Source organism: Prunus mume, linkage group LG5 (genome assembly GCF_029339155.1).
Source record: "Prunus mume cultivar Tortuosa linkage group LG5, ASM2933915v1, whole genome shotgun sequence".
NCBI lineage: Eukaryota > Viridiplantae > Streptophyta > Magnoliopsida > Rosales > Rosaceae > Prunus > Prunus mume.
The window spans coordinates 17,997,940-18,010,420 of NC_142702.1; the positions used below are offsets into that span (position 1 = coordinate 17,997,940).

General features: G+C 37.5%; 3 protein-coding genes and 1 long non-coding RNA gene across 5 annotated transcripts; 1 reads left to right on the top strand and 3 right to left on the bottom strand.

Moving 5' to 3' along the window:
• Positions 1 to 1,891: 1,891 nt before the first annotated feature.
• On the top strand, positions 1,892 to 4,459 carry LOC107881256 (uncharacterized). Its single transcript, XR_016127394.1, has 3 exons — positions 1,892 to 2,546; positions 2,672 to 3,008; positions 3,421 to 4,459. It is a non-coding gene; the product is annotated as an uncharacterized LOC107881256 (long non-coding RNA).
• Positions 2,524 to 6,725, bottom strand: LOC103331646 (putative methionine--tRNA ligase). Of its 2 annotated transcripts, XM_008234290.3 has the most exons (16): positions 6,535 to 6,725; positions 6,268 to 6,412; positions 6,015 to 6,168; positions 5,736 to 5,891; positions 5,386 to 5,616; positions 5,155 to 5,298; positions 4,986 to 5,076; positions 4,778 to 4,884; positions 4,533 to 4,647; positions 4,336 to 4,454; positions 4,155 to 4,220; positions 3,891 to 4,019; positions 3,632 to 3,775; positions 3,391 to 3,511; positions 3,082 to 3,296; positions 2,524 to 2,969 (listed from the first exon to the last, which is right to left on the bottom strand). In XM_008234290.3, exons 1-16 carry the CDS (start codon positions 6,674 to 6,676, stop codon positions 2,637 to 2,639), a joined length of 2,412 nt encoding a protein of 803 aa, XP_008232512.3. In that variant the 5' UTR covers positions 6,677 to 6,725; the 3' UTR covers positions 2,524 to 2,636. The 2 variants fall into 2 exon arrangements, with proteins under 2 accessions (XP_008232512.3, XP_088909556.1); XM_089053430.1 differs by having other exon boundaries at positions 4,986 to 5,298.
• A 2,201-nt stretch (positions 6,726 to 8,926) lies between these two features.
• LOC148917194 (receptor like protein 27-like) lies at positions 8,927 to 10,207 on the bottom strand. The gene has a single exon (XM_089052931.1). The coding sequence runs from the start codon at positions 10,190 to 10,192 to the stop codon at positions 9,209 to 9,211; it is 984 nt and encodes a 327-aa protein (XP_088909057.1). The 5' UTR covers positions 10,193 to 10,207; the 3' UTR covers positions 8,927 to 9,208.
• Positions 10,208 to 10,879: 672 nt separating this feature from the next.
• On the bottom strand, positions 10,880 to 12,042 carry LOC148917195 (receptor-like protein Cf-9). Its single transcript, XM_089052932.1, has one exon. It carries the CDS (start codon positions 12,040 to 12,042, stop codon positions 10,990 to 10,992), a length of 1,053 nt encoding a protein of 350 aa, XP_088909058.1. The 3' UTR covers positions 10,880 to 10,989.
• Positions 12,043 to 12,481: the final 439 nt, after the last annotated feature.

Below are 12,481 nucleotides of genomic sequence, written 5' to 3' on the forward strand. Positions count from 1 at the left end.
GTTATCTTCCAAGAGATGATTCAAAAAACTAAGGTATCACAAACGTGCCAAATCAGATTTGATTGAAATAAAGTCCTATTCTATTTCGTCATCTTTTGTACTATAAAGGATGATTTTCCAATTATCAATTGATATCCAACAAAACAGTGTATATCAATATGTAAACAACGAAGCCAAATAGGATATTCATTCAAACATCCTTTCCAAGTCAAGATGATGAAAACTTAATAATTTAACTTAACAAAATAGAGTCTAACTAGGAAAGTAATCTCAAGAGATAAAATCTAATCCTATTAAAAATAAGATCAAGATAAAAATACTTTAAGTGAAAAATAACTCCAATTAGGAATCCTATAATGAATGCATGATTATGTCATGATTTACCTGAAATCAGTTTTTCATATCGGTCAAGTCATGCTTTAGAAACTTGGGATTGAATGTGTTGCGCCAAAACGTCTAGTAAACGATATTCACACACTAACTCCCAACCTATGCTAGAGTCTAGGAAATGACAATACAAATTTCATACTAACACAAATGATCAATTCCGAAATGAGAAAAGCCACTTATTTGTGAGAGGGAAACTCTGCAATGTCAAGATAGTAAAGTATTTGGTTTTCCTGGCAAAAATGAGAAACGAGGCGAAGAACTGATAACACCTTGCTCTGCAAAAAGGTGTAAATTAAGCACAGACCATGACTCAGTACATCATATTGAAATTTCTAATAAGCATTCATCTCTTGCAAAAGATTCTGATTCATATGGTGGTTTTCCCAATATTAATCTGAGAAGTGAGAGTTCACATATATCTGACAGTTCAAGTGCACAAAATGCTCAAGTTGGTTCATCATTGCTGGGTAAAGACAAGATTTATACAACAGGGAGATGCTGAGTTTCTGAGTTTAACAAAAACAAAAGTGCAATATCCTTCCCTGTGCTTTCTGGTGATAAGGAAACCAGAGGATCTGAGTTTCTAGTTCAGGTGAGCATTCTGATGATATAAATGCTTTTTCTCATGGGCCATGGCTGGAAAGCAATATAAACTATTGATTTGTGTTAATGCATGCTTTTATTCAAAGGACCATTGAGAAGGAAATTGATAGGCTCGCTCATAATAATGCATATAAAATCTGTTTAACATGTTTGCCAGAAACAACTTAAGCTGACATGCTTCTTGTTGCTTTAGACACATTCTGTTGTATTTACAGGTTGGTCTGCATGATGCTTAATTATTTCCTTGTTGCATTGTTTAGGATATTTTAGAATTTGTTACCCTGAATGGGATAATAAAAGATTTACTCGGGGACAGAAAATGATGCAGAAAATTGTCTTCTGATCTACTGTCATGATAATAGTTAAAAATGTAAACTCCTCGTGAAGATTAGAGACTTGTTGCATGAGTCACAGGCAGTAATTATTTGTTTATTTCCTGGGGCAGTTTGGTGGGGGTCACTGCAATGGGCTGAGGGAGGCCATGAAGTAGATGAAGAGAGTAAAGAAGATGATACAGAGTTCTTAGATAGTGTATATGAGCAAGACACAAATGCAGAAGAGGTGGAGGTTGATGATACAATGAGAGTTGACGATTATATCCCTCATAAAATTGGGGATTTAACTGTTTTTTTTAACAGATGGATTATTTAAGAGCACCCATATTAACGTTAGGGATCATGAGTAATACAAAAAACTTTTAAGGATGCAATCTGATAGTTTGACAAACATTAGGGACATTCTGTGATAATAAGCCCTGATAGTTTCGTAAATCTTAGAGACGTTTTGTGATATTAAGTTAACAAAAACTGGACCAATTTGGGCCAGCCAATTTAAAATAATATTAATTTATTTACATATTACAAATGGGGCTATGTAAGTGGAGGTTCCACAGATTTACAATGGGACATGTCGCACTTGATTTCAACCATAAATGTTAACAACACTTGTGGGGCTATCCGTAAGTGTTAACAACGTTTCCTCTCACCGCCTCCAATTCGACTCGATACACACAGCCTCTCGCCGTCGCCACTCCAATTCGAAGAAGCCACTCACCGTCACCGCTCCGATCATCCTCTCGTGCCCGGCGCCTCTGTCTCAATTTCAGGTAAGTGCAAAATAACAAAGTTTTGAAGACCAGAACACCCAAAGAGCATTATTTCGTATTTCTGTTGTTGGCTTTTATGTTTACAGCCTCATTTGCCATTTTAAACCCACCCATTTTGTGTGTGCATACTTATAAGGAGCAGACTATATATGCAGATTGGGTTTCGATTTGATTTCCCTAGAGATGCTGAAAGCAAACAGCCTTCAAAGGTTGTTTCTTTCCCCCTTTTTTAGTGTGATAGAAGTTCCGTGGAGTTCATAATTGTATAAAAGGAGTCAAAGTAGTGGCTGCGGTGGGTGGAGGCACTTCTTCGAAGGCCTCCGTCCGCCGGCCTGCTGGCCCGATCTGGAGAATTCATGTTCCGGCAGGCGGGCGAGACAGAATGGTTTCCACAATATATGCAAAATTATTTCAAATACCAAGAAGGAGCAAAAGTGGTTTCCCATCCGTAAGAAAAATTTCATTGGTTACTGTCATTTTACAACAAAAAATCCAAAATTGGCTGTTTCTTTTCAACCTCTAGAGAATTAACTATCTTCTATCTAACTGACCCCCCACAAATTGAGGATACAGTGCAAACACCAGCTGATGTTGTGAGGGGAATATCTCTGTAGCAGGCTACTAGGTCAGTGTTAGTATGCAGATCCACTTGCAAGCTCTCCCACACTTTCTTCTTGGGGTTCAACACCTCATCAGGCTCACCTGCGAACCCCGGAAATGTAACTCTCTCACCAACCTGAGCTGCTTTAGGCGGATTGACCAATTCAACCGTGGCGTGGTCACTGTTCGAAGCAGCAAGAACCATTGCTTGTGATTTAATACCCCTCATGGTTGCTGGCTTCAGATTGCAAAGAACACAGACCTTCCGGTTCTGCCACAGAAAAGTTAATATAAATGAACTAATGGACAAGTAGGTGCTCCTAAAAGCTACGGAAATTAATTCGAATTTTATTGTTGAAAATTCTGTAGATGCAAACACAAACCTGCATTTCTTCAATAGGTATATACTTGACAAGTCCACTCACAACTGTTCTAGTCTGTCCTTCACCAACATCAATCTCTTGTATGTAAAGTGAATCAGCATCAGGATGCTTCTGAGCTTTCGTAATGAGGCCAACACGAATATCAAGTCTAGAAATGGAAATTTCTGCTTCAGCTACAGATTTTGTGGCCTGTTGCTTTTTCTTTCCACTGTTGTCTATTAAAAAAAATGGATTATTAGGATAGATATATATTTATGTTAGCAATATGAGTTTAGCTTGTGGACCAGACCAACATGCGGAAATTCTAACCTGAAACTTTCATTTTCTTGAGGTGTGCAGCCACCTTCACTGCTTCAGCTTCTTCCCGCTCCTTCCTGTCCGCTTGACTTCCAGCAAACTTCTTCCTTAAGGACTCCACTTCTTCATCTTTCTGTGTCCGAGTACAAACTTTCATTAAATTAGAATCTACAAATAGGCAAGTGATGCAGCAATCATATCATGGCAGGCTAGAGAGTGCAACATTGAAAGACAAAGCACATCAAAGACATACCAATTCCTTGAACAATGGCTCTGGTTTCCCAATCTTGTGACCAACAGGTACAATCTCCCAAGGTTGTCTAGCCCTATCAATATCTCCTTTATCATCACAAAGTGATATGTGCTTCTCAGGAGGTAAATTAAGCTGCTTAAATACCTTGAATGCAGTTAAAGAAAAATATATATATATCAGCATGGATGATTATAGTAATATCACATGATCAAAGAAATATTTCAGAGTAACACAATCATCTGCGAACAGAATTTTTTACTTCGAGAGAAAATGATGGCATAAAAGGTTCCAACAAACAAGCAAGAAGATGCACTAGTCCGACTGAAGTTCTGATAACAGCAGCGCAACGAGGTTGGTCCTCCTTGTAAAGCTTCCAGAATTGGCTTTCCTGCATGGTAATTATAGATGATGCAACTTAGCAGCAGCTGAATAATCGGTTTCACAGACATTTCCAAGCAATATACTTAACAAAAGAACATATCCATAAACAAGTCTCTCAAACAGGGATTAAAAACGCGCTTACTTGCAGATATGCATTCCCTTCACTAGAAATGCTCATTGCTGTTTTCAGTCCTTGCTTTAGTTTAACCTACACAAAATGTAGATGGAATGTCATGCCAATGCAAGACACATGTGAAAAAGGAAGGTGGGGAGGAGACGCTTCCAGTCATTTGCAGCAAGACTGTCATCTAAATATCAATTACCTTCTCCATTGCTTCTATATATTGCTCCACATATTTTCCAACTTTTTCAGCTAATTTCTCTGTTAAAAGATCTGACTCTGCCCTTGGAGCATCTGGAATAATGGAACCATATCCTTGACCTGTACATGGATTTTGTTAGTTTATATGCTGCAAAGTGCCACATATACCTTGCATGTTAAAACGAAATGCCGACCGACCTGAAGGTTTGGCAACAAAACTCAAAACTCGATTTATGAAGTTGCCCAAATTATTCAGCAATTCGCTGTTCAGTTTTGCTTGCAAGTCGGCCCACGTAAATAATGTGTCTGATATCTATTTCATCAAAAAACAAAATATTAAAACGAGTAAACAAAGATACAGAGAAAGAAGGATATGAATTACAAACCATCACCCAAAAAATATAAAAAGAGTCAAAAAGGAAGACGGGAATCATTAAAGTTACCTCAGGCCTATTAGTTAGCAAGTAATATCTCCATACTTCAACAGGAATGTTTGTATCTTTTGCATCGTTTCCAAAAACCCCTATGCCTTTACTCTTAGAAAACTTTCCTGTGAAAACCATTAAAATTTAGATCGCCTAGTACATACCGCACAAAGGTGTAAACTTTGAGCTTTTATAAATAAAGTCTTCTAGAATCATGCATCCATACCTGCTTCATAGTTTAAGTACTCAGTAACACTAATAGTCTTCATTAAAGTCCAATTTTCACCAGTTCCAAGAAGCGTTGATGGAAACATCACCTGAAAGATAAATAAATAAGTACACAGTTGAAATAAATTCTTTTTTGAAGCAAGAAATGCTGAGAATACGATGCTTACTGTATGGAATGGCACGTTATCCTTGCCCATAAACTGATACAACTCCACATTCTCAGGATTTTTCCACCATTTCTCCCATTCATCAGTGTAGCATTTAGTAATTGATACATATCCAATCGGAGCATCAAACCACACATAGAAAACCTACCAATAACAGAGTTAGAACAAATGTAACAAATTTTGAAAATCGTTAACAAAAATTGTTAGAATTAGCATAAGTGTAGTATTAACCTTCTCCTTGAAGTTATCATGTGGAACTGGAACCCCCCACTTTAGATCTCTAGTAATACATCGCTGTTTAAGTCCCTCTTTGAGCCATGCATTTGTCGCTTGAATGGCATTTTGGCTCCAAGACCCATCCACTGATGTTTTATTGATATACTCTTCCAGTTTATCTTTGAGCAAAGGAAGTTCCAGAAACAAGTGATTTGTATCACGAATTCGTGGGGTTGTCTTACACACCTGCTTGCAATTGACAAAAATGAGAAATATAAGATTGCAACAATACTGCGTCTCTCCATTTAATGTTATATGCGAGTAAAAAAAAAAACTCTCACAAAGGATATGAAAAAAATCTATACCTTGCATTTAGGATCTTTTAATTCTGTTGGATTCAAAAGCTTTCCACAATTTTCACATTGATCTCCTCGTGCAGAAGCATAGTCACAACCTTGGGTCGGGCATGTCCCCTCCACAAGTCTGTCGGCTAAGAACCGTTTGCATGTGTCACAATAAAGCTGAATTACAGTACAAATTCAAGTTAAAATAAATTATAGAAATACACTTTAAAACATAACTCAATTGCAATACATGGACATAAGCATGCAAATCAGTGACTAAACCAACAGAAGACACATTACCTGTTGCATTGTGTTCTCTGAAAGCCATTCATTCTCCAACAACTTTTTGAAAATCGCTTGACATACTTCCGTTTGTTGTGGTGCCGATGTGCGCCCAAATTTGTCAAAGCTTATATTAAACCACTTATAAACCTCCTTATGAATTGCATGATATCTACAAGAATATAACCATTTGAAATAAATTTCAATAAAACGTACACAATACATAGAAGTTAAGTTTACCAAATTATATAAATTTTAATGAAAAATTTACTTGTCACAAATCTGTTGGGGGCTACACTTCTCTTCCATAGCTTTAGTCTCCGTTGCCGTGCCATACTCATCAGTTCCACATACGTATACCGTATTGTAGCCTCGAAGACGGCAATAGCGTGCAAAGACATCGGCACTCAACACACCTGGCCAACACAACAAAAAGAATACATGAATTAAAATGATCTAAGAATACATGAATTAATTTCAAGAATCTGTTTGGTTCCCAAAAAATTAGAAGGAAAAAAAAAAAGGAGCAGATAAATACAGCCGATAATATTTCCTAGGTGGGGGACATTGTTGACGTAAGGCAAGGCGCTAGTGATCAGGATGTTTCGCTTGCCAGGGATGGGTAGCTTGGCAGCCGTTTGCTCCTCCTTGGAGGTAACTGTGAGGTCTCCCATGTCCATGTACGGTTCTCTCCTTCAATGTCTGGGCCAGAAACAAGAGCTTAAAAAACTGCAATTCAAGATAATAAAAAATCTATCCACTGTTTTCTTATAAGGTTCCTTAGTATTCAGACAGTGTTTATGATATAGGAGAGCACGGGTTTTGGAACGAATGTTTATAAATGACCCTTACTGCAACTGTTAACCAGGCTTATATAGACATCAAACCGTAGCATAACCTAATTGACAAAGGAAAATTTTAACAAAACAGGAAGTAAACTAAATCCTAATTGGTATAAGAAAAATTTAATCAAAACTGGAAAAAACCAATTTCTTAATGAAAATAGGAAAACTCATATCAAAATAACTTAATAATTTAAGATCACTACTAAAACTTAGCCTTATTGTCTGATGAGCCCACTTAGATTTAGTAAAGTCTAGGTCGGTCTCGTAGATACTCCTGCGTCAGTTTACTTTATCTCCACCACTCCCAGTGTTTACTTCATAGTAAAAAAAAAAAAAAAAAAAGAATATGGGCAGAGATTCAAAATTCAAAATTTTTTGTTTCAAGTTTCAACACTCTAGTTTGGATCTCGCAATTCATAGAAGCGATTTTCTGTTTGATTATTCAGTAAAATGAGCAATGCACACAGCACGCTCTGTTTGAACAATAAGAAATCTGATAAGAAAGATATTAGAAAAGCTCAAAAACATAACAGAAACAGAAATTACAAGCACGCAGATTACACAAATACAGAAATCCAGCAAACCCCTTCAATCCAGAAACCCCGAAAACCCAGAAGTCAGATTATGCATTTGATGTTGTGGCTTGCTTATTATTTTTTTTGGTGGTTATATCTTCCCTTTGTACTTTGTATTTTAATGTGTATGTATCTGTTATAATAATTTTGTACAAAAAAATCGGTATTTACTTATGAAATACTTGAGCACAAAACACAGTTTTAGATCACCAGCTAATTACAATATCACAACAAGGAAAGAGAGTGTATGGCAAGTCAAGTGTAATCTAAAACCAGAGCTGTGAAATTGCAGAACATGTCTTTGTGTTGTGTAAATGGAAGCTTCAGTTTGGAGCTCGATAATTAAGTTTCAATTTCGTTTGACTAATATTTCATATGGTGTGAAATACTTACATCGGGTACCGTTCCAAAGTGGAAGTCAGTTCAGAAGACAGAATTGGCAAAATTTTCTCACAAAATGAAAACAGAGCAATCATTAGACAAAGAGGATACAATCTCTAAGTATGATTCAGGGCTGAAGTTGGTTACAGTGCAGGTATATTTTACGATCCTCGTTCACTCCCACAAGCGCAAACTGGAAATTCATGAAGCTTTGTTTTTAGACAACCCTTGCCATACATTTTCCTTATGTACTTGTCCAGCGACGACAACTTGGATAACTGTGGAACTTCAGTTGGGACTTGACCAGAAAAGACAGAGACAGATAGGTTGAGATAAGTGAGCTTTGGCAAATTCCTAATTTTAGTAGGAATTAGAGAGTAATTGAAGTAATTATCAGCGAGGTTTAGTCTCTGCAGATGAACAAGACTGAAGAGGCTGCTGTTGGAACTGATAGAGCCGTAGAGACAACTGCTGCTGCTGCAAAGAGTATAAGGAGTTCGCAACCACAAGATGAAAGAACAGCAGAACTACTTTTGAAAGCTTGGAATGATATTTTTTCCTGCTAATCAAATTTGTTGATCTTTGTTAGGTAAAGTGAGAGAGCTCTAGAACTTATAGATTGGACTGAAATTATTGAGCAATGACATATCAAGACTAATTTTCTGTTGAAAAACTAATGCTCATTTGTTCTACAAAGTTCTAGAAAAGTCAAGAGCTCACAATAAAGAAGGTGCTTATGATTATGACCGTGAACATTTCATTGTTTCTCTTTTTATAAAAGAGTTTCGTGAAGTGCAGGATGTTAAATTGGTAACCGAGAAAAATCTGGAAAATCAAGGGTTAATTTTGTTTCTGTATTTTAGGCATTTTGAAATGAAGAGAAAATAAATAGGAGAGAGAGGAATGAAGGGATGCGGCGGAGAGAGGTGCATTGGGTTAGGGTGCGGGTGATTGAATTGCACCCAATGTACACTTTGCTCTTTTGCAATTAGCAGCAACTATTGTAGAAATATTCATCAGGCTTTGGAAAGCTTCAATTTGCATTTCATCCAATGTACTCTGTGCTCAATTAATGATTAAAATCATTTTATTACATAAAGAAAAACATTATGAATGCAGAAAGTCCAAATAAAGAAAAACATGCAACATCCTAACACCTTTATTTGCATTAATTAGCATAACCACAAGAACAACTAGAAAGACAGAGCAAGGTTTCGTGGAAGGAGAAGGAAGGAAAAACAAGAAAACAACTCCAAATGCATGACCAAACTATACTTCTGCATCCCCCACTCTACCCACAGGACAACTTCAAAGATAGAGCACGGTTACATGGAAGGAGAAGGTAAAAAAAACAAGAAAACTACTCCAAATGCTTGACTTTATAACACACTGAATTTCTGCATCCCCAACTCTACCTTTTCCATATCATTAGCCTGATTATTCCAACGATCTTAAGAAACAACTCCTGCCTTCTTGTGATGGCGACATCCGTGAGAACCACTCCCACTACAAACCCACTTCCAATTCCAGCCAAACAAAATATCAAATCAAATTCAAGCGTTCGAGCTGAGCCTGAATCACTGTCTTCTCCAGTTGAAGGTTGCGGTTGAGGGGCCTCTTGATTTCTGCATTTTGGTAATGGATCTCCACACAATCCTGGGTTTCCCTCATATGAAGTGCTATTCAATGAAGTAAGTTGGGTACCTTGCGGTATAGGACCTGTGAGATTGTTGTGAGACACATCAAAGTTCCCAAGGAATGTAAGCCTCGTCAGTTGTTCGGGAATCTGTCCTGACAGCTTGTTCTGTGAAAGGTCCAACGATTCAAGATTCCTTAAGTTCCCCAAGGATGATGGAATAGAACCAGTGAGAATGTTGCTGGAAATATTAAGTGAGCGAAGCTCCTTAAGGTTCCCAATCAATTCTGGAATCTTACCTTCAAATTTGTTGTTTGATATATCAATGGCTGCAAAGCCTTCTTGAATCTTTGAATAGTACAACTCCAAACCCTTAATTGCTATTGTAATTGAGTAAGGAATACTCTGATGAACAATATAATGATCATTGACTTGATAGACTACATATATGGACATATATGTTGACTTGTTTACAATAATATCTGGAAACAAAGGTGGAATCTTACCTGTGAAATTGTTGAAAGACAAATCAAGAATGCGTAACTTGGGGAAGTCAACATTTGTTCTAGACTGTCCTATTACACCGTTGAACTGATTATGGCGCATTGCCAGAAGTTTTAACTCTGGAAGAGTCCCCAACCAAATGGGGAAAACATCAGTAAATTGATTGTTTGACAGAACCAGGTACTCAAGCATCACACAATTCGCCAATGACCTCGGTAATTGTCCATGCAATTGGTTATGACTAACGTCAATCATCCTTAAACTGCTTCTGTTGTTGTATGATTGAGGGATCATGCCATGAAAAGAGTTGCTTCCAAGAAGTAAAAGGATTAGATCATCACTAAAGTTTCCGAGACACTGAGGAAGCGTGCCACTCAAGTTATTTTTTGACAAGTCAAGGTACCGAAGAGAACTCATATTGCAAAGCAATGGTGAAATTTCTCCAGTAAATTTGTTGTTGGTCGCTCCATATTCTAGAAGGGATGGTGGAGGGATCGGTAATCTTCCTTGAAAATTGTTGAACGAAAGCCTCAAGCATTGTAGTTTAACCCAGGGTATGATAGCTGGAAGTTCTCCTAAAAAGAAGTTTGCAGAAATGTCCATGAATATCAGGGTCTCCTTGCTTAAATTCCACATCCAGTTTGGTACTTCACCACAGATTTTGTTGTTTGCTAGATCCAATCGCTCCAAATTTGTCTGATTTTGTAGGAAATATGGGAACTCTTTTAAATTGCATGAACTCAAACCCAAAATGGTGAACTGTCGAAGAGTTGCGTTCATAATATTGGATCCAGTAACAAATTCAAAGTTGTTCCAACTCAATTGGAGTTGGTAGAAATTTTGTTGCTTCTGAAACATTTGAAACTCCACTACACCGCTCAGGTTATTTGACTGTAGATAAAGGATCTCGAGATTGGTGAGATTGGAAAATGAGGAGGGAATTGAACCATTCAAATGATTAAAAGCAAAATCTAGGTAAACTAGTTTGCTAAAGTTACCTAGCCAAGATGGAATTGGACCAGTTAAATAACTCGTACCAATCCTAAACACAGTCAATTGGGTAAGTTTGCCAAGGAATCAGGAATTGGACCTCCAAATTTGTTTGCTGAAATGTCTAGATAAGTGAGCTGTCTAAGATTACCAAGTGCAGATGGAACCAACCCTTCTGAAAAATTGCATCGAGCCACATCCAACACTTGCAATGAATTAATCTTTTCAAACGAAGAAGGTATTGTTCCAAAAAAACTAGTAAAGGACACTTTCAGTAAGATGAGAGGACTACTTTGATTAAATTCAGGAAAATATCCAGTGAGATCTTGGTTGTATCTCACACTAAGAACTTTTAAGTTCTGTAGATTGAAGATTCTCACTGGGAATTCGCCAAACATATCACAATTCCTGAGTCTAATGGATGTCAAAAATGATAAATTTGTCATGGAAACGGGTATGATAGAAGATATGTTAATGAAACAGAGAGAAAATGTTTCTAGACTAGTTAAGTTTTGAACTAGACTTCTCATATCGGATGGTTGAAGTTTCAACAATCTGTGAGGATCAGAAGAAGGTCCTTCAAAATTGCCACACAAATCAAGGTATGTCAACTTGGATAAGTGTGAGATTTCAGATGGGACTTGACCAGAAAAGACAGAAAAAGAGAGGTCAAGATGAGTGAGGCTTGGAAAGTTTCTTATGCTAGATGGAATTTGAGAGTAATTGAAGTTATTGTCAGAGAGGCTTAACCTTTGAAGATGCACCAAGCTGAACAGGCTACTATTGGAGTCAAAAGAGCCGTAGAGATAACTGCTGCTGAGATCAAGGCCAATAACATGACCCGTCATCTCGTCACACTCCACGCCATTCCACGAGCAGCAACTGATATTTCCTCCTCCAGGTGGTTTCCATGAAGAAACCTTTGGATAAGCACCGTCATAACCTGAAGCAGATTTGTCAATAATAAAGCTCTCCTTGAACTGCAGTAAGGCAGAGCTCTCCTCGGCCTGGCAAGATGGCTGCTGCAAAGCGTCTACAAAGTTAGTAACCACAAGATGAAACAGCAGTAGAACTACTACTAGTTTCGAGAGCATGTGAATCGACACATTCCCCATAATGTTTTTTCTATTTTTCGTGTGCACTCTTAGCTAAACAATCATATGTGAAAGTGAAAGCTGGAGAGCTATCTATTTATGGACAGGCCGTGTGATCAAATGGTTGAGCAATAAACATATAAATGTTTGACTTCAAGTCAAGTAACAATGCATTTATGGGTATTGGACGTGTTCAGCATCAGCTCTTTCTTGGGGATTTCCTGATCGTTTCTTCAGTTTCTTGGCCTGACTTTTGAGTCTCTGTTCTGTGGAAATTATTTTGGCACCACATGTGAGATTTCTTTTGTCCTCTTGAGAGTTCACATTTAAGGGGTTTGTCCTTTCATCCTTGATTGTTTTGTTTGTACAGTATTGGTTATTAAAATATCAACACCAGCAGCGTGAATGGCTTATAAGAAGTCAAGAACTAGCTTTACATCTTTGGATATGTAAGCATCAT

Excerpts from the sequence above, each read along its gene's own strand:
- LOC103331646 (XM_089053430.1), bottom strand. The coding sequence starts at position 6,676 with ATGGACATGGGAGACCTCACAGTTACCTCCAAGGAGGAGCAAACGGCT. Across the intron at positions 5,617-5,735 it reads TAAAAGATCCTAAATGCAAG|GTGTGTAAGACAACCCCACG; the intron begins GTATAGATTTTT and ends AATTGCAAGCAG. Across the intron at positions 5,299-5,385 it reads ATGATAACTTCAAGGAGAAG|GTTTTCTATGTGTGGTTTGA; the intron begins GTTAATACTACA and ends TGTTATTGGTAG.
- LOC148917194 (XM_089052931.1), bottom strand. The coding sequence starts at position 10,192 with ATGATTGACGTTAGTCATAACCAATTGCATGGACAATTACCGAGGTCA.
- LOC148917195 (XM_089052932.1), bottom strand. The coding sequence starts at position 12,042 with ATGGGGAATGTGTCGATTCACATGCTCTCGAAACTAGTAGTAGTTCTA.